The 21910-nt window shown below is 31.5% G+C and overlaps 2 protein-coding genes across 3 annotated transcripts; both read right to left on the bottom strand.

Moving 5' to 3' along the window:
- Positions 1–8239: 8239 nt before the first annotated feature.
- LOC112740290 (probable protein ABIL1) lies at positions 8240–10820 on the bottom strand. 2 transcript variants are annotated; one of them, XM_025789059.3, is made up of 5 exons: positions 10528–10820; positions 9923–10036; positions 9015–9168; positions 8751–8819; positions 8240–8569 (listed from the first exon to the last, which is right to left on the bottom strand). In XM_025789059.3, the coding sequence occupies exons 2-5, from the start codon at positions 9952–9954 to the stop codon at positions 8513–8515; spliced, it is 312 nt and encodes a 103-aa protein (XP_025644844.1). In that variant the 5' UTR covers positions 9955–10036; positions 10528–10820; the 3' UTR covers positions 8240–8512. The 2 variants fall into 2 exon arrangements, with proteins under 2 accessions (XP_025644844.1, XP_025644845.1); XM_025789060.3 differs by having other exon boundaries at positions 8761–8819.
- A 2795-nt stretch (positions 10821–13615) lies between these two features.
- Positions 13616–17910, bottom strand: LOC112740289 (uncharacterized). Its single transcript, XM_025789058.3, has 3 exons — positions 17696–17910; positions 17468–17597; positions 13616–14836 (listed from the first exon to the last, which is right to left on the bottom strand). The coding sequence occupies exons 1-3, from the start codon at positions 17892–17894 to the stop codon at positions 13900–13902; spliced, it is 1266 nt and encodes a 421-aa protein (XP_025644843.2). The 5' UTR covers positions 17895–17910; the 3' UTR covers positions 13616–13899.
- Between the last annotated feature and the right edge of the window lie 4000 nt (positions 17911–21910).

The raw sequence follows: 21910 nt of genomic DNA, 5'->3' as shown, positions 1-21910 counted from the left end.
AAATAAATTCCACAACTTGATTATTAGGAATTTGGGCTTCTTCGAATTTGTAATTGACACTCGAGGGAGGCATATGAGGAGGAGGGTAAATTTGTCCGATGAATTTTAATTTTATGAGTATTTTTGTCATAATTTTTTTATGGGTATTTTTGGACACTCACCTGCCCTGTAGTCTGTAGAAACAACGGCTAACTGTGTGAGCTCAAAAGTGACAATTGGTTACAAGTATTAAAGGGATCAAAATTTTGGCAAGTAAAAAGTCTATTGAGTAAACTAAAGATTAAAATAAATGAATGAAATTAGCTTTGTAATAAAAAAAATGAGTAAATTATTATTTTTACACATAAAAAATTAAAAAATATTGATAAATGTAACTATAAATATAATTAACATGTAGGTATTTTTGTCACACTAAGATAATCTTTTATCATTTATAAATTTATAGATTATTGAAATAAACTAGTAAACTAACTATTAGATTAGTCCAAGTTGATTGATAAAAATAATAATTTATTTAATTTTATTTAAAATTTTCATGATCTTTATTGTCTGAGCCCAAATCTTTTGTGATTAGAAAGGATGACTTTTTATTTTAAATTATTTAAAAAAATAAAATAAAAATGCTAATCTCATTTTGAATTGGGCCATTAATAAATGAAAATGGATAGATGTGAGCTCAAATTTCATTCATTTATGAATATAAAATGAATATGTTTGTTAGTATTCTAAATTTCTATGTATGAAAATGAATGTTTTCTCTTCTCCAATAACTATCTTTGCTTTTTTTTTTCTTCAAAAAAAAAACAAAAACAAATCTCAATCTTAGTTAGCCCAGTTCATAAATAAAAATGGATAAATGGACACAACTCTTGTATTTTAATTTAGCCTAAAGAGTCAAGCCTTGGCCCAATATTAATTTCTTTTGGAAATCCAATTAACCTTTTTCTCAACAGTCCAACTACTGGTTTCTTTCTTCTGACAAAAAAAAAAAAAACTGGATTCTTTCTTATAAAACTTATTTAATAATTCACAGCAATACAACCCCCCCCCCAAAGGTAGCAAATAAAAGAAAAAAACTGGATTAACTAGTTCGGGATGGTTTAATGATATTTTTATTTTTTTTTGTTGTCTGTGTGGTTTAGTGATATATTTTTTTGGAGACTAAACTAACGATCAAACAGAAAAGAAAAAACAAAGTTTAAGAGACTGTTAATACATAGGATAGTTTTGCTGAATATTACACTCAAATTTCTTCTAAGACAATGAAAGTTTCATTTGTTGAGAATTAGAACCTTATCACTGTCTTTGCCATGATGTCCGCTACTGTATTTGCATTTCTCAAAATCAAATGGAGATCAACTCGCCATTTCTAAGTCATAATATCTTTGATTTTAAGCACCAGAGGATCTACAAAAACAGAATTATCTTCGGGATTATTAACAACAGTAAAAGCCTTCACACAATCTATTTCACAAATAACATCTCTTTATGCCAAGTCCCAATCTAGAAGATATCCTCTCCAAATAACAAACAACTCTCCTTGTAGAATAATATTACTCTCAATTGTTCCTAAATAACCTCTTTGTCAACTCCTATTCCAGTCTCTGCTAACACAGGCAAAACCAACCCGATTACCATTACCCGAATAACTAGCATCACAATTAATCTTAAAGGTACCCATCGAAGAAGAAATCTAAGAGTCACTAATTGTAGAAGAGATAGATACTCATTGCAGATTAAACACATTCCTAAGCTCCTTTTCCAAGGCTAAAGCTATACGAGCCACTTTATATGGAGACCAAAGCTCATGAGGATTAAAAATCTCATTATTTCTTGTTCGCCAAATTCATCAAAGTCCCAAATAGATTATGAAAGGATGCTCTTTGCTATGGAGTAAGAACCAGTTCTTCAAATCCAGAGGGTGACAGGAAATCTCCAAATGCTGCCAAACTAGTTGGGCTTTTGGGCAATCCCGAATACAATGAGACACCGATTCCTGGCAAGACAAGTATCTAGGGCAACTATCCGAGGGTGACAAGCCTCTCTTGAAATGAAAGACAACAGTGGGAAGAGTCTCCCTAAGACAAAGTCAGGTAAAAAATTTAATTTTTTTCGGAACAAACTGACGCCAAAGACAAAGATAATTCTTCCACTTTTTCCAACGAAACAACTTCTTACAGAGCCGCAAGTAACCATTATGTGAGTCATAAACCTTTAACGCCGCCCCGGACCAAAACCAACCTTTTACTGAACCTGCTTGTACATCTAGGCTGTAAGAGAGAATGTTGTCTTACAAAACCTGGTTAAGAGGAGAATAGAGAATCTCAATGTGCCATTCTCCAGCCGACCAAAGATCCAAAATTCGGAGATCCGAATAAAAAATGTGTACATTGCAAAGCTGTCCCTCTTTTCTCCATTTAGAAAAGTAAAAGTTCTGGTTCAAATCCTTGATGCTCCAAGCAAAACTTTCTTTAAGATATCCTAAGTTCTAAAAAGACTCCTGCAAACATAAGATCCCTTGTCCCAAGACCGACTGAAACCGTCATCCAGAGAGGAGCGGTATTTTTCTGCCAGTAATTGAACCCAAAACTTGTGAGGATGATGAAAGAATTGCCAAACAAGCTTTCCACGAAGAGCAACATTAGTACAAAACAGATCTCTAATCTCTAAATTCTCAAACTTCTTTGGAGTGACCAACACTTTTCAACTAACAAGATTCAACCCTCTACCATTAGCTTGACCTTTCCATAGAAAATTCATCGTCATAAATTCTAACATAGTTGTTATCCTTTTGGAAAAAAGAGAGACTTGCATGCGGTAAGTAGGAATAGCTGCCACTACCAAATTGATCAAACAAAGCCTTTCTATCCTATTATGTAATATCTCTTTCCAACCGACCAGCCTCCCCGAACCTTATCCAGAACCTTATTGAAAGATGCTCGGGCCACCCTAGAGTGACTAAGAGTAATCCCGAGATATTTGCCCAAGTTATGGACAAATCTGATAGAGGACACCCTAGTGAAGATCTCTTTCTTTTGGATGGAAACATTCTGGGAGCACAACATTTTAGACTTTTCTACATTAATCTTCATCCCATAAGCTTTGTAGTAAATCTCCAATGCATCACATTTTGAACTTGCCATTTCTCCGCTTTATAGAAAAGAAGCAAATCATATGCGAACATTAAATGAGATATTCTTAGGCCCCCTTTAGAAATAGCAACTAGCTTCCACAATCCCATATTGACTTGATGAGTAATCAAGCAGGACAATCTCTCCATACACAATACAAAAGGATATGGCGACATAAGGTCTCCTTGCCTAAGTCCGCGATTAGGAGTAAAGCTATTCAATGAGAGCCAGGGTGCCCTTCTTAGACTTAGTCTTCTTCATGAAGTGGAGAACCTCTTGTGCAATAATGATGTTATTAGGTGCTTCCTTTCCTGGAATAAACCCTCCTTAAGGGGATTAACAATATCCTTGAGATGAGAATGTAGTCTATTTATCAGAACCTTCGTAATAACCTTATAAACTACAATGCAGAGATTAATTCATCTAAAATCCTTCATTGATACCGGTGATTACACCTTTGGAATAAGGACTAGCACAGTCTCCATCATCCTTGGATCAATAGCACTCCCAGAGAAAGCTTCTCTAACCATATTTCGAACATCAGAACCAATAATTTAACAATATTCCTTGAAGAAGAAAGCTTGAAATCTAACCGGTTCTAGAGCCTTAAAAGAATTCATGCTAAAAATAAATGTCTTAACTTTCTCAATAGTAGCTGGTGCTATAAGGCTACAACAAGTTTCCTCATTCAAAGAAGGAAGTGGCACTTCACCAAAGCATCCCAAATTAGCATCCTCTGACTGGCAAAATAAGCTTTTGTAAAAGGACTCAGCTTTCCGGTTAAGAACCTCTTGGTCTATCTCCTATACACCATCATTGAGAAAAATACCATGAATTTTATTATGCTTCTACCGCACAAGAGTCTGAACATGAAAGAAGTTGCTGTTTTTATCCCTGAATTTCACCCACTGCTCTCTAGATTTTTGATACCATAGAAGTTCTTCTTGCACAATAGTGCTATTATAATCCTCAATCAATTGTTGCTCTTTTTGACGCATGGAGTAGTCTTCCATCACTTCTAGACACTTTTGAAAATAATTAATCTGACACTCCAGTTCGCATTTCCGAACGAAGATGTTACCGAACATTATAGAATTGAATTCTAGAGAGTTCTTCTATACTTCTGAAAGCTTGCCTTGGACCCCTCAATAGCTAGACCACCATGAATGTTTCATAATATCTCTATATCCAGGGTGAGTAGCCCAAGCCGCCATAAAACAGAAAGGTCTCTTCCGTTTTGGCTGAAGACGACCTTTATAGCGCACTAAGATAGGACAGTGATCAGACTGTAGTCTATTCAAAATTTCTGCATAATTCTCTAAAAAAAGAGATAACCATCCATTATTGATACAAACCCGGTCAAACTTTTTCGCCACCTCAATATAGTTTTTCATCCTCCTGTATCAAGAGAAAGTTTCCCGGTAGTCTTCAGGTCAAACAGAGCATTATCCCCTAAAGAATTAGCTAATAGATTTGCGCGTTAAATCGAAAAATGACAACTCTTAGCTTCATGAGAGAAAAAAACTTTAGTAAAATCATCGAGGACAATCCAGGGCCCTGAAAAGCCGATGATTGAGTTACAAGATAATCCTAAAGAAGAGCTCTTATATTATATTGAGGACTACCATAAATACCACTACATCTCCAAACCGCATTTTCAAGCTGAACCTCGACTGTAACACATTGATCAAAAGCATGAACCCATTTGCAGGAATCACTTTGCATTGTAAAAAGGAACCAGATACCACTCTTATGCCTAGTTGCCTCCACTATACCAACAGAATAGTACCCAAGCCTTTTCCGGAACAGTTTCAAGTATTGAAAGGTAGAATGAGTTTCAACCACAATAAAAAAAATAAGTCTAAATTTTTTAACAAGCTCTTTGCAATTCACCCGAACAAACTTATTAGAAACACCCCTAATATTCGAAACTATGATATTTAAACTATCTGTTAAAAATAATGACATGATAATATAAGAACATGTGATTCTAAATTGCATCACCAACCTCAATAAAAGACTTGCCATGCAGTTCAGATAGGTTCGGTCCCCCATGCGTAGCTTCCATCGTTTTCCCAGTTGAAACGCCCTCCTTTCTGACAACATTCACAGAGACCTTCAATGTCGTAACTCCTATCCCCGATGGTATATCGACTACGAGTTCCTTCGCAGAAGCATCTCCCATCGTACCTCCACTCCTTTCAACCCGAAAATTTTGCAAGGAGGATGGTCGCGGTCATTTCCTGACGAAGGAGCTGCGTCTCAAGGGACGGATCTACAAATAAAGAGGGGCATTTGCCCCACAAAGTTTTTTTAAAGAAACTAATACTACTTGTTATATTATGTTTGTCCCAAAATAAAATATAAATAATTTTTTGTATTTTATGTTAAAAAAATATTTTGTTAAACTTAACACATAATAATAATTATATTGTTAAATTTGATTTAGTATAAAAAATAAATAAATAAACTCAAAAAATAGTGATAATTAACTTTATTATATTAGTTAATCAATTGATAATTAAATTGAAACTAAGTTTTTTAATTAAATACAACTTGAATTATTAGTAATTTTTTAAAAGTTACTTAAGATAAAAAAATTTATTTATATCATAAAGACTATATTAAGTAGATTTGATAATTAAATATGAGATAATAAAAAGTAAAATAATTATTTAAGAAGATATATAGAAAAATAATATTTAGTCATGTTAAAAATTAAAAAAAAGTCATTATAATTTTTTTTTTATTATTTTGAATATTATACTATCCGTGTGAAATTATATTTTTATTATTTTAAATACTATAATAAGCGATTGTGTTCATATTTCTAGTACTTATCAACATGTATAGATAGTTTTAATTTAAAATTTTAAATATATCTAAACCAATTTAGATTAGTCAAGTGATCAGCTTAGTCATCCGCTTAAGTAAGTATTGGGGTTCGAATTCTATCTCGTATGTGTAGAAACTCATTGCTGGCCAATTGCAGACTATTAAATGGAACTCAAATTCACGACAGATTAGTCCTTAACTTGTTGGGTATCATGGGAAGCCAAAAAAAAATATCTATACCTAAATTTTATTATATTTTTGTCCCATTGCTAAATTTTTATGGGTCAGTCACTGTGCGTGTCGCTGGTGCTTGTAGAGAAGATGACGTCACACGATCATGGATTCCTCGCTTCCTGACCCTAACTCTTGATACCCTGGGTCCGCATGTTTGAGAGGCTTGCAGTTTGGACTTTGATTGCCTACCCGAACTGGTGTTGTGCTGCACCTTTCCTTGGGCCTTTGGTGAAGGCTTATGGCCCAATTTGAATTTCTATTTTCTTAGCACTTGATGCCAACCCACATCCTCTTCTTTACATGCCTCACTTTTATTAACATTGGTCCCATGCAAAGGAACAACTGTAGTATCCTCATGCAATACGCATCATTGTCTGCTCTTGATAGCACCAGATTGGAAGTTCCAATACCCTAATCCATACTAATTTTGATCTGAAAAGATTGTTCACAGGGTTGAAAATCTACATACTACTGTTTTACCGCAATATAATGTCCTTCAATCAACCAACGGCCATCAAGCATGACCTTCTCATGATCTTTAGCGGCATTGAATTTCACGAGGAAGTACATGAACCCCACTTCTAGCAGATCGAAACCACCTTTGATGCGCCAGACTATCCGTAACTTATGAGAAAGAGATGTGTAACTATACTTCTTGTCTAATACCTTGATCACTAAAGCTTCTTTGTAAGGTTCAGCCAAACAGATCTTCACCTCTTTCATAAAACTGGCACACGGTGGCTGGAAATTACCCTGCTTTCTTGTCACCTTTATAACCCCATCCCCCAATAACGATCCCACGAGTACAAAAGCCTTAGTCTTCTATGCACCAATGACTTTATCTCTAAAAGAGACATTTAAAGCTGCCTGAAAATCCTCCTGAAAAAAATCCTCCTTGACACCGGATGCACACCCACTCTCAATCTCCCCTTATCTCTTCTGACGGCATGATCGTTAATCTCCCCGTGTTTCACCCTCAACCCCTCGCTCCCGCTCTCACCTTTGCTCATGACTGTATTAATTGTTATGTGTGTGGTTTAGTGATATGTTCACTATTAGTGGGGGTTCGTAATTTTTTCATTAGTATATCATAGTTATTACTCTTACGGCAAAAAGAAGCTCCATCAATGAAAACATATTTGTAAAGGGATGCCATGATAACATTTTTTCTAAAAATTTAAATTGATAGAAGAAAGTAACATGAATGGTTATATTTTTAACACACCTCCTCAATCAAGAGTCTCTTTTGAATTTATTTGATTATTTGCATAGACCTTTTTTTCCTTTTATTATTAGTCTTATGCTATTTTTTTTTCTTTTGGGGTTAACTAATAATAAAATTCTAGATATTTTAGATATAGAATTTTGATATCATGTTACTACTTCTAATTTAAATTAATTAGTGATGTGTTAGAAAGTTGCTTAAGCTCATTCTCTTCTATATAAGGATTGAGTTGAGTGTAATTAAATATACAATTCATACTGCAAAAAATTACTAGAATAGTGACCAATTTAGCAACCGATTCTGGTGGTCGCTAAAATCTTGGTTGCTAATTAGAAAATAGCAATCAAATTCAGTCGCTAACCGTTAGCGACCGATTTTCACCAATGCTACTAAACTAGTACCGAACGATATTAGTCGCTAACAAAATCGGTCGCCATTTTTTTGTCACTAAATTGGTTGCTGAAAAAATCGGTTGCTAAATAGCGACTAACTTTTCGATCGCTAAATTGGTCGCTAATGTCTGATTTGAAAATCTATAATTGATCACTAAATTGGTCACTATTGCCGATTTTCTAATTATAAATTTTTACTAGTTTCACATATACCACTGTTAAAACTTGTTTTTTCATAAATAATTATATTATATAAAAATTTTTTGGATAAAATAATATTTAAACTACACAATTTTACGGTATAAAATTCAAATTTTTTAGTAGTATTCAAATTACTAATTTAATTTGAACTTAGAAAAATTAAGATTACTAATTCACTACTTAAATAAACAAAAAATTTGTATAATTATATTTTTGGACGATCGTACAAATCGTGAAAGAGAAGTACAATAATTAATAATATTTTTAAATGAAAATAATATTAAAATATACTACATTTTTTCTCTATGCTTACATATAGATATAAAAAACTCTTGAATCGGTCTTATATAGATGTAAAACATACCTGCAGGTTGACATGCCATCATCCCCAATTTATTATTTGTAGTATGGCCAGTAAGTTGTACCAAAATATCAATTTGATCTTCTCTAATCATTTCAGCAACCTTCTTTTCATCAGTCTCATATATATCTTTTCAGATCCCACCATTCTTTAAGACTTTCTTTCTAAACCAAATGGTTTTAGCATCAACCTGCAACAACGCAACAAAATCAGTTATCTGCCAAAAATAGAAAAAATTATGACAATAGAAAACTATGCACCTAAAGTTATCAAAAATGATGAAATGTAAGTCAAGACAACAAATATGTAGAAATGTATGTTAGGACAGATGAAACCAATGTATTTTTCATAGAATCATTTATAAACAATACCTTGACATACCTCTCCAAAACTTCTACATATGAACCTTTTGTATCAGGTTGTTGATTCAGCTTTATAAGCTGTATTTCAACCATCACAAATTTTAAAATGTGAATAACTTAATATCCAATATTTATGAAGAAAGAAGTAAAACTAACAGCACAAATATGAAATCATTCACTTCAAAATCCATGAAAGAGGCATGACACCAGGTATGTTACTTAATTGATCTTAGGTCTAATTGAACATAATTTTGTAGAAGAGCTTGTAGTTACCTGAGTTACAGTAGAGACCCTCAAATCCATAGTTGATACATCCAATGTTTGTTGATCTAGAAGATCGGTTAATTTGTATGCGACAGTTCCCAGATGATCAACAACATTCATCACAAGAGCTCTTACAGCATAATTTTTCAAGTTGTCATGTATCCTAATGCATGAATAACACACAAATGATGAAAGTTCCCTTCAACATTTGAACACACAAAGGAGAATGGACACAACATGTTGTTGCTACTCATTTACATGAGCTGGCAAGACTTAAAAAAATCATGTATATACGTTTGTTAATGTTTTCATTTCATTTAATTTACATAATGCAAATTACTCATGTTATTTAATGGTTTTACTATCTCCAAAAGTCAAAGCTTATTGCTGGCATTTCATCCCTAACATACAGTACTAGCATTTATCAAAATGACCTAGCAGAATAGAACTAAAAAGTTCGTTCATATATTATTTACATCTCCTGTAAAAACCAGTTAAGAAAAACTCAACCACTAACTTTTTTGTCTGGAAAAGCTTCAATCCTTTACATAGCAAAGCAGTTGAAAAAATGAAGTTAAGAATGCCTTCAGATTAGGTTAAAACAGGGAAAAAGAACTCATCAACAAAACAAATATCCTTATATTTATTTCCGTTCACTATTGAGATAAGATTTTTCACAGTATTTTGCAGTAGAATAAAGTTGAGACCTCAGGTTCTTAAGCTCCTAAAAGGAATTTGCCCTTCACTTTGCCTATATGGAAAAATAGGAAAATTAGAGAGCATGTGCCTCCCACCCAAAGTAACCAAATGAGAAAATAAACTAAGCCAAATAATGGTGATATCATGGCTACCAGATGAACTTATTGCATAGGATTCTAAAACTAAACACAATTTAAAACAAGTATCCATTTTATTACCACACTTGCGAATCTCCGTAACTTGGACCCATATACACAAATGCATTATCAAGATATGATATGGTAGATGCAATAGAAGTCTCCCCAAGAGGCTCGATTTTCAGTTCTGTAACCCTACAAAACAAATATACACATAAACACAAACTTAGCGTTTGAGAACTTTCATCAAACAGCACATACTACAAAAAAATCGAGGTTTAAAAAAATGATTAATTCACCAAAATAAATATACACATAAACAGCACGTGAATCATTTCATGAATTGTTAAATCGCAGCTAGATTTCAACAATTTTTGAGAGGATATGGATTAAAAGAAGGAATGAACTCAGAAGACAACGGTGTTGCGAGCTGAGAGGACGACGGCACAAATAGAGAGGTGCATGCGGTTCTTCCGGTAGTATGTTAGGGTTAGTGAGGGAGAGAAGTGTGAGGTCCTATTTGAGATGGTGTGATCTCTAGAGACGAAGATCGGAAGAAGAAGTAGCTCACTTTTTGCCAGAGATGAAAGAGAAGAACTGAAGAAATTGGAAGCAGAAAAGTGATCGAGTAAGAAATTGAAAGTTTCAAAAAACCTAAGATATGTCAGTGAAGGGTTCACGTTTACCAGAAAGCGGCGACGGCAAGCAAAGAGGGGCGAGTGACGAGCAGCGACAACGAGCGAAGAGCGGCGAACGAGGAGTGATGAACGACAAACAAGCAACAATGGCAAGAGACGAGATTGAAGATGAGAGGGAGGGAGAGTGTGGTTGTGGCTCCAAGACATCAAAAGACGAATGCGACGGTGCCGAGCCTGTAGAAAACGACGACGACGAGACCTCAGAAGACGGCGCTACGATGAAGAAGACGACAATGGCGCTAATGAAGATGACAATGGTAACTTAGTAATTGTTTGGAGAATATGAGAATGGTGTTGGTGAGTTAGGGTTAGTGAGGGTAACTAAAAAAAATATCTTATTTTATTTAAATTAGTGATCGATTTTGTGATTGGTTAGTTTATAAAATTGGTTACTATCTTAAAATTTAGCAACCGATTTAGCGACTATATTCTTAGCGACCGAATTAGCAACCAATAAATTTTCAACCTATTTCTTCAACGGTTGCAAAATCAGTCACTAAATTAAAAAATAGCAACCGATTTTGTGACCAAGAGTTCCAAAGACATTCCTTCTTGTTTTGGCTGCTAATCCGGTCGCTAAATTAAAAAGTAGCTATCGATTTTAGCGACTAAATTTATTTTGGTGTTATAAAAATTTATCAGTCGCTAATTTGGTTGCTATTGGTGACCGATTCTGTTGGTCGCTAAAATCATCGCTATCTTAACAATTAGCAACCGATTTAGCGACCAGTGCCTTAGTGACCAAACAATTGTTCACCCTATTTCACTATCAATTGCAAAATCGGTCGCTAAAATAAAAATATAGCAACCGATTTAGTGACCAATAGTCCTAAAGACGTTACTTTTTGTTTTGATTGCTAGTTCGGTCGCTAAATTAAAAAATAGCGACCGATTTTAGCGACCAACTTTATTCTAGTTGTATTAAAAACTTATTGGTTGCTATTAGTGATCGATTTTGTTGGTCGCTAAAATTAGTCGCTGAATGTAATTGAGCGACCGATTTAGTGACCAACATTTTTTTGGTCCTAAAAATTCTATATCAATCCCTAAACCGGTTGCTATTAGCAACCAGTTTTTTCAGTCGCTATTCTGATAATTTCTTTCAGTGGATGAATACACATTTTTCAGTTGTTTCAATACATAATTTCTTTCTCTTATTTTTCTTTTCTTGCTTGTTAAGCCACTTCATAATTCTATTGCTCTGCTGCAACATTTTATCTTAATTCCATAAATCTGGAATTTTAGCAGGATTAATCAATTATTGCTTTTGGTATTTAGATATTCGGATTTCATCTTAAACAAAAAATTAGTTATTGTGTTCAACCAATTAATTAACTCAAACCTTTTTTTAAAACACTGGTTAAAGAAGAAAGATGAAAATAATAAAACTATCCTTTTGTCTAAGCTAATTCTTCTAATACACCTCCTCTGGTCATTTTGGTTCTTTCTATTTGCCTTTTTTCTTCTTCTTTGTCTCAAATATTTTCATTCCAATCTTTCTATCCATGACTGCTTCGGTGCTTCGTCTTCTCCACCAACTTTGCACTCGCTCAAATGTTATTACTATATGTAATGTTACGAACGATTTTGTAAACAATTATTTGTGTAAGAAAAATTTTTCAAATTGGACAATTATTTATTTAATTCACAGCCAGCACTAAATTAAGCAGATTGATGTTCAAGAATATAGCTTCTTGATGCAGATATCAAGAATAGGAATTGCAAGCAGAGTAAAGAGAGAAGTATCTGAATATGCATCAAAATTATCATGTATTTGTTAAGTGTAATGATACAATAGGGACAATTATTTCCTTTATATATACACTGAATAATGGTACACACTACACATAACTGCCTCTAAATTTTTTCCTAATCTATCATAACAAATATAACAGACTTAACTAACCATCTATTTCACAACTTCACCCTTTCTCCTTTCCTGAAAGCTTAGACACAATAATAATGCTACTATCTCCTCTATCCTTAATAAGAAGTAATAATAATGAGTATGAAACCGACTTGGGTTGGCCGAATGGTTAGTTTATTCATCCGTTTAAATAAGTGTCGGGAGTTTGAATCCTGTCGTATGCATGCAGCAACACGCTAGCCAACAAAAAATCTTTAAATGGAACTCAAATCCGTAACAAAATAATCCTTAATTTACCCGACTAAAAAATACCATAGAAAACAAAAAATAATGATGAGTAGCTATGAAAATTAATTGTGATGAGAAATTATTACTTTGGTATCTTGCATCATTAGTTTATGCTTTTGGATTTATTTTCCTTTTATGAGATTATTGTTTACATTCTTCTCATTTAATTTATAATAATTAGTTTTCTTTGTCTACGAGGAGATAGTGATATCTTTGGTAACCTTCCTAGGATAACATCTTTCAAACAATGATCGGATCCTGTAGCTTCAAATCATACAGCCATGAACAAGTAAAGAAAATTTTAAATCACATGGATCCTACATCTTATTATAATGATGATAAAAAAAATTAAATTAAAAGTTAAACAACTTACTAATAGTAAATTAGTGATTTGTAACAATAGATTTAATTTTTGTGCTATAGATAAAAGAGTATTAATAAGGATTTAATTAAATTTATAGTAAGTTAAAAAGAAAACAATAAATAAAAATAATATAATAAAATTAAATTTATCTATTTATAAAAAAATATTTAGTCATTCTCCCAAAGATAAATTATCTGCGGTTATACTCGTCTTAAATAATGATTAGCTGAAAAGTCAAAGTTAATGCGAATTTCTATATTATTAGTGCACTTTTTCGATCTTTCTCACTCCAATAAATAATAATGCTAATAACATATAAAAAATATTTAAAAAACAATAAAAATTCGTTCAAAGTGATTAATTTTTTATTTTATATTTATTAATTATTATTAAAATAAATAAATAATTTTAGATATAATAAATATATAATTATAAATATTATATATATAAAACTACAGATACTAAATTAAATAAAATAAATTTATATTGTTGACTATCTAACATTGCTCCTGTAGATCAAAAGACCAGAAAAGCATATATATATAACAATCAAAACATTTTACCAAAATAGTACATTTAACTTGCAAGGATCGGATACATTTATTTATATATTGCTTTTGCTACAAAATTAAAACAATAACAACAATATCAAAAAAAAAAGAAATTAAAACAATAACAACTAATTAAATAACTAGGCACTTGCCTGTTATACATATCTTAGCTTACACCTTATAACAACCTCATGAACATGAAGCAAGATGAAATAACATGCATTACTATGAACAACATATATAACTCATCATATGAATTTTTCTTCCAACCCAAAACCCTAAAATCATAACTAATAATAATGATGAAAGGCAGTATTATTAACCTCATTGGTGGTGGTACCCCACAAGGAATTCATCATCAGCATTTGATCATCTTCAGTAGAAAGATCCCATTGATGATGATGATTATTATTATTGGATTGATGAGCCAAATCCCAATCATGCCACTGATGATAGTCACCAACTGAGGATGATGAACAACTATTATCATTGTTATTGTTGTTGTACCAATAATTATGTTCACTAATGGAGGCAGCAATATTATTATTATTCTTATGATTCTTGCTCTCTTCTTCTTCTTCTTCACTTGTTGTTCTTGTTGCTCCAATTGCATCCATATCCAAATCCATATCCATATCCATCATTTGGCCACACTCATCATCATCATAATAATAATTTCCATTAGGCTCCTCTTTAAGGGCTATATTGTTATTATTATTATTATTATTGACAAGCACCCCATTTTCAAACATTTGAGTAAGTCTCATAATTTCTTCATCTGGCCATTCATATGCTCCCAATAAACCCTCATCAAAATCTCCATTATTATTATTATTATTCATGAAGCTACTAGCAGGATTATTGTTGTTCCCCAACTCCATTTGGAAGTAAGCATCCATCATTGAAATTCCCTTGCCATCATCATCATCATGATCATGATGATCTCCTAAAATGTTGCAACAATTTTGGGAACTTGTTGTGATTGCTTCTCTTTTAGGCAATGAAGTCTTATTATTATTGTTGTTGTTTTCTTGAATTGTTGATGATCTTCTAGGTGCTGCTCTTCTCTTGGATGCAGCTTCATTAAGAGCAGCCATGTCAATTGGAGGAAGAGACTCATTGAGTGATCTCATGAAACAGTAAATCTTTCTTCTCAGATGAGAGTTCCAATAATTCTTTATCTCATTGTCTGTTCTTCCTGGTAAATGTCCTGCTATCACTGACCACCTACAACCAAATTCATTATTTTTTATAAACTTAATTACCCACCAAAATAATAATAAACTTTTTCTTCAATTCCTATAAAATTTTAAACTTCTGTATTTTGGTTATTATTGTTAATTTGTTACATTAAGTATATTACATCAACATTTGATCTTTTTGTTGCCCATGGTATTCTTTAGCCCGATAGGTTAAGAACTAATTTATCGCGAATCTGAGTTTCATTATTTAAGAGTCTGCTACTTCTGGCCAATTCTCAACACTTACTTAAGCAGACAAATGAACTAACTACTCAATTAATTCAAATTGGTCACATCAATATTTAATCAGTTAATTATGTCATTATTGTCATTACTTAATAAAACAAATTAATGTTAGGGGCTAAAAAGAAAAATTTATAGAGATGAAAAAATTGGTATTTTATGGTAGCAAAAACTTATTTAAACTTATTTTTAATTAAAAATCGTGTAATACTATATTGATTTTGATATTTTTAATTTTAAATTTTTTAATAATAATGAATTCAAATAAAATAAGAGAATGGAAAAAATAACGGCCAATAGGATGACTATGAATTATACATACAATAATTGTAGGGACACTAAATTAAATTTGAATTTATTAAATGACGAATTTCATAAAATCCTACTGTATACAATCCATCATCGGTTAGTAACTTTTATTTCACGAGTACAATTCTTGTCCAATAATTTTGTTAAAATTAACAGGATGTTTAGAAATCTTATGAAACGGGTATTGAATTTAATTTTAATATTTAAAATAAAAATAATTAAATTAATTTAGATAGAATTTAATTTTTAGTATAAAATTTTTGTAAGTGAAAAATATCCAAGTTCCTATATATAACAGCTCATGTACGGCCAATTAAATACATACCCCACTTCCCGTTTGTAATTTAGTACAGACAGTAGCGGAAAGTACCAAATGCAGTGACTGGAAATTTTTCTTGACCCACACATCCTAGACATTATATTTGAATTTATAATAAATAAATAATAATTTAATTTTTGATACATTTTAGTTTAATCATAGTTTATCATATATATAATTAATAAAAAATAATATGTTTAGTTAATGGTTATCTTTTATACAAATTCAGTAAATAATTAAAAATTATAATTATGTTTATATACATGCATGTAGTGTATATAATAGGGTTATATATATATTAAAAAGGATCTTTTCATAAGTTTTTGTCATCAATGCCAATTTAAATTTGTTTAATATATGATTCTTATCATCACCAATGTCACTTATTTCTTTTTATTTTTACTATTAGATATTACCTAATTTTTTAATTGAGTTTTTCTATATAGTATAGAAAAGTTTTTAAGTATATTGATGTTTATATAATTAAGATCAACGGTTAAAAATTACTAAAACACTATTATACTAATACACTTAAAAAATTTTCTACAGTATATATCTACATACAAGTTGGTGTACCAACTATGGGAGTATATAGGTCCACCTTAGCTTGGTTGAATATTATGGAGGCACCTACCCCAAAAGGAAAACTACATTTCACGGCATTACTAAATGTGAAATGGTACTGAACCCCACCTTGATTTTGTTTTCTTTTTTAAGGAGAAATATATACATATATGATGGAAAATGCTGTTATTATATATAGTACTTATCTGTATATTTGCGTTGTAAATATAGTATTATTGTTTGTATTATATATGAACTATTATTATTAGGGTATTATTAACCCAAAAAGAAAGGCTAAAACAAAAAGAATAACTTGAGAATACAAACAATAATAGATAGATTATATACACTTTATTAGTCCCTAAAATCAAAAGTAAAATGAGCTAATAATAAATAAGTTTGCGTTATTATTGTCGGCATATTTTATTATTATGGTTGGTGAGGTATTGAAGAAGGGCTGTACAAGCCAACCTTACAGATTCAAATGTTTTTAAAGTTTGCATTACAAACGTATATATTCTCTCCTATCTATACCTTCAGTTTGGTCCTACAGAAAGAATAAGAATGAATGTTCCAAACTTATTAAGGTATATTTGCTCCTTTTGTTAAAAAAAAAAAATCCAAAATACCCTACAAGAAAAGTTATTTTAATAGTATTTGAAAAAATATATTTAATATTATTAGAAAATAGTTTACAAGTATTTTTTACAATTGCTTAATTGTTAATAAAACCTTTATTAACAATACTTTTATTGATACTTATTTTTTCAATCAATAATAATTATCATGAAATTTTTTTTTTATCAAAAATTAAACTCTATATCTTTAAGTTATTTTTTTTTAATTTAAACTAACAAAAAAATAATTATATCTCTAACCATACTCAAACGTCAATAAAGATTTTTTGACATTAAGTGAAATACATTTGAATATTTTTCTTTTTACAATATACTATATTTATCAACAATAATTCTATACAGACCTTTTATGACAATTACTGGCCATCATTAAAATATATTTAAACATTTTTTGACATAATTATTGGTTATAAAAATACTCTTACAAAATAATAATTTTTATACTAATGATGGTGAAGCATGGTAAGTTTTTATAGCTTGATAATAAGTTGAATCAAATCCCAGAAATGAGAGAATGATTAGTATAGAGAAAATGAAAGCTCACCTATTACCAAGAACAGCATGCAACTTGACAATGATCTCTTCTTCTTGAGGAGTGATGTTCCCTCTCTTCACATCTGCTCTCAAATAGTTTATCCACCTCAGCCTGCAACTCTTTCCACACCTTAACAAACCTTCACACCACATACACCAACAAATTCAATCAACACTACACATACTACATACTACAATTCCATTCTATGAATATGAATGAATAATATATATTATATACCTGCATTCTTGGGCAAGTTCCTCCATGATCCTTCACCATTCTCTTGGATATAATCGGTCAAGATCTTATCCTCTTCAGCAGTCCATCTTCCTTTCTTCAACCCAACTTTCTCACAGCATGGTGTTCTCCCCATTATTGATGATACAAGGAAACTAACTATTAGAGGACCTAGGTTGTATAGTAGTAGCAATGCAAGCATGAAGAATATGCAACACTGTAGCAGAATATATAAGTGGAGTAGGTGGTAATTAATAATGGTAAGGGTTGAATTTTCAGCCACCCTTTTTGCAGTGTGAAGTACGTTACTTTTTGTAACTTTTTGCAGTAGTGTACATACACAAATTACTATGTGAGTTTACTTAGTACTACTACTATTCCCACCACAAGATCAACTTGTAAGCCCTATTTGTTGTGGTTATTGGATACCATATATGCATTTCTATCATTTGGGGCCTATTTCTCATTCATAGTAATAAATGCTGATTTATTTTCATCACATACATTAAACCTACTATCATGTAATTCTACTATACTTGTTACATTCTTAGGCTTTTCATTCTATTAGGTATATATTTTAACTATTTTGATTAATCTAGTTTTAAAACATTGATTGCTTAGTTGGATTTTTTCATTCGAAAATATTTAGTAACAAAAAAAATAAGACAAAATTAATAAAAATTTGTCTTATTTAATATTTATTGATCCTAACAATAATTAATGAATGTTAAAAAGTTTTAAGTTGGTACACATGAATGATTATATTTTTACACAAGATTTTTTTAAAACTTGAAACATGATTTTATTGTGCATATGTTTTTGTCTTTTTTTTTTTTCTCAGTATACCTAATATGTTCTTAGCTTGTCTTCTGACCTTATGATATTACTTTTCTAAAATGAAGAGGAGACAACATTGTTATATAGTATTAAAGGAAATATTATATATATATATATGATAAAAATCTAAACATTGATCTTTATTACTACTTTTAGAAGATTTAGTGTTAGAAGAATATTCAAGATCAGATCTATGAACTTGCATGTTGAAGAATTGAAGAGGTTAATATTAAGGTTAGTATGCTGTATGCATGCTTTTATAGATATATGGTTGATGGAGACAAGACTATGATTCCTAGCCAATAAAAATTATTATTATTGGAGAAACAACCGAAAAATTGGGGACAAAAATGGCCAATCCAATTGTGTAAGAAATTCGTGGACAACAATTCATCATCTCTCCCATGAGTCACGAGCTTCATTATTTTTTGTTTTTTCTTTTTATTCTTTTCAGTAATAAACATTCTCTACCTGAAACTTACTCACTCAGATGCATATATAGGCCTGACTACTACTGTTTCCCACTGACAAATGCTGCAAAAGTGTAAGATAATCGTACTTATTTTTCAGTGACTTTAATTTTAATTAATTTTCATTTCATAAAATCTTAAATTGAGAGAAAGAGTGGAGTATATATTCTCCTCCACTAGAAGAGGTAAAAATATCTTTGAACTTATTCCAAAGTCCAAAGTCCATAACTAATGTTGACCAAATATTAACTGCAATAATAGATTAACTGTGGCCTTGGACAATAATCATTAAAATTCAGTGATATAATTATATAGTCTGTTATCATAAATTAGCTAGACTTAATTTCTTTCTTTCTTTTAAAATACATACTATATATATATATATATATATATATATATATATATATATATATATATATATATATTTTAAGGGGAGACTCACATCAAGATGCATGAAACAACTTTTTTTAAAGTTGGTAACGTGTCACACTGTGATTAGTAAATTTTTAATAACCGATTAATTATTATTCTCCAAACTCGGTTTTTTAAACCAAGTTCGACGCCATTCGGTTTAAATAAACCAGTCCTTGGCATGCTTAATTTTTTTACCAACCGAGAAATCCCGCCCCCTGAGCCCCACCCAACCCAACCTAACCCAGAAGATCTGCATCGATCTCCTTCTTCCTCGAGCCAGAGGTGCTGGTTGCCTGGTTTCGTTGATCGGTTCTTCTCCCTTATCGCAGATGCCTTGCAGCTCCTCGTGTCCCAAATGGTCGTTTCAGGTCCCATTCCTCCTTTTCGTAGCGCCACTTCTCCTTCTCTTGCTTAGTTCAGTTCATCTTCTTCCCACGGGTCTGTCCGTGTTGGTGCTCCGGCGACGCAGCGATTTGGATGAGGGACCCAGCGATGTGATGAGAGAACTCTATTTCCCAATATGCGACTTGCCTCCTCGCCATTTCCCATCCAATTGATGCCTCCGTTAGCCTGCTTCCTCGCCTTTGCTTGGATCTTCGCCGGCGGTGATGTTGTTTTGTCCGAGGTTCATCGTTGTTTTTGGAGTCTAGTTAACACTCAGTTTCTCAGCGGCATCATAATTCCTCCCCTTCTATGCCGATTCTTCTTCCTTGCTGCTGCTACTGATTTCATTTTCTCCAAGAAGCTCTGCTATGCTGCAATTATCGATTTCATCATAATTTGCTTTGTTTTGTAATGCCATTTTTTTCTTTCATCAGCTGGCATATCCAATGCATAACCAATAGAAGCAGTAACCTTTGTGACATTCCATGGATTTACCAACACCAGCAGCAAGAGACTTTGCAGCACCTTCAAACTGAAAAATAATAGGAACCTGCAAACTAATGCATAATTTGTAATGATTTGTTTTTTTTGGTGAAATGTAAGGATCAATTTTGGCTCTTTTCATTGTTTTTTTAATGTAAACTGTCCAAGCCCAATATTGTATTTGTCCAAAAATTTTATTTTTAATGTAAAAGTAAAAAAATCGGTTAAAATGATCCAAACGAATCGATTCTATCTATAAGGTTTAGTTATAAAATTTGGCTTTTTTTTTATAGTAACCGGTTCAAATAAACCAAAATACAAGTGAGGACACTTGTCACATCCTCATGCATAATCTTTAAAAAAAGTTGTTTTGTGCATCTTGATGTGAGTGGTCCCCATATTTTAATATGTTTCTCACGGAATAAATTTTTTATAGATTTGTGTAATTTTGTTTTTTAATTTATTTTATACTTATTTTTTTAAAGTTTATCAATGATATTTTAGGATTTTCGATTAAAGAAATTTTAATACTATATAGTATAATTAAACTTAAACTAATAAAATAACATATATATAATTATATATCTAATTAATACAAGTAATAATACAATAGTGTGGAAGACTTAAGAGAATACTACTAAATTAAAGAAAATTTCCTAAGTTCTGAGAATGAAGTTGGACTCAAACCTACTAATAATAAATATCTGAATTGGAGAAATCATGTATGCATATCTATATACCCTTCATGTATATATGTATGTCATCCATTTTTGACGTGCAAATGTAATAGTAACATTTCATGTAATGAGTATATAACCATGCATAATTGATTGTTGTACCTAAAAATTCATCTAGTTATATCGTTGGTGAATTTTGTCAACATCTACATGACCCAAATGAGAAACAAGATATTAAATAGGTTCACATGCTAGGTTTTGACGAATGGAATATATATAAGGTGGAAGATATGGTTGTGCTGAAGCTCTTACTTGAGTAGGGTGAGAGTAGTGTGTATACTATACTATATAGTATACACGAGTTAGATAAAAGAATTAAATGAGTATTTGTACGTACCCCTCAAAAGAAAGATGATGAAATAAATGAGAAACTTCTACGTGGTGCTGCCAACACATACATGCATTGGCAATATTGTACGTACCAGTAATAATCTCTTGTTATAGTAATAATTGCTGTGCCTAACGTCTTCCTCTTCTTTAGTTTGTCCAAGACAAAACCTCACACTCAGTAGTATGCAGTAAAATTATTTACAATCCTGTTACGTAAAATTATTTATCGAAATGACACTTTGATGTTGCTCTTGATTTTGTGTATCTTGTAATTATGGAAATAAAATCAAACTTATCTTTTTTTAGCTCACCTCTGTCTTTTATGGTGCAGCATGGATTCGACGCAGGAACGGATTCATGCTTTAATTTGCGAGGATAATTGTCTCCACTAATATTTTGAAAAAATATATAAATATGTATTATCATTAAAAAATTATATTTGTCTTCACATTAAAAAAATAATTATTAAATTGTGTTAAAAAATTTATTTTATACATATTTTTTAACTTTTATAATAAAATTTTAATATATTATTAGTATAAAATAGTTGTACATATATATTT

This window comes from Arachis hypogaea, chromosome 14 (assembly GCF_003086295.3).
Source record: "Arachis hypogaea cultivar Tifrunner chromosome 14, arahy.Tifrunner.gnm2.J5K5, whole genome shotgun sequence".
Classification (NCBI taxonomy): Eukaryota; Viridiplantae; Streptophyta; class Magnoliopsida; order Fabales; family Fabaceae; genus Arachis; species Arachis hypogaea.
This window is presented reverse-complemented; position numbering and strand designations above follow the sequence as displayed.

Excerpts from the sequence above, each read along its gene's own strand:
- LOC112740290 (XM_025789059.3), bottom strand. The coding sequence starts at position 9,954 with ATGGGTCCAAGTTACGGAGATTCGCAAGTGTG. Across the intron at positions 8,820-9,014 it reads GGGTCTCTACTGTAACTCAG|CTTATAAAGCTGAATCAACA; the intron begins GTAACTACAAGC and ends GTTGAAATACAG. Across the intron at positions 8,570-8,750 it reads TTTTGGAGAGGTATGTCAAG|GTTGATGCTAAAACCATTTG; the intron begins GTATTGTTTATA and ends GCGTTGTTGCAG.
- LOC112740289 (XM_025789058.3), bottom strand. The coding sequence starts at position 17,894 with ATGCTTGCATTGCTACTACTATACAACCTAGGTCCTCTAATAGTTAGT. Across the intron at positions 17,598-17,695 it reads GAACTTGCCCAAGAATGCAG|GTTTGTTAAGGTGTGGAAAG; the intron begins GTATATAATATA and ends TGTGGTGTGAAG. Across the intron at positions 14,837-17,467 it reads CATGCTGTTCTTGGTAATAG|GTGGTCAGTGATAGCAGGAC; the intron begins GTGAGCTTTCAT and ends ATTTGGTTGTAG.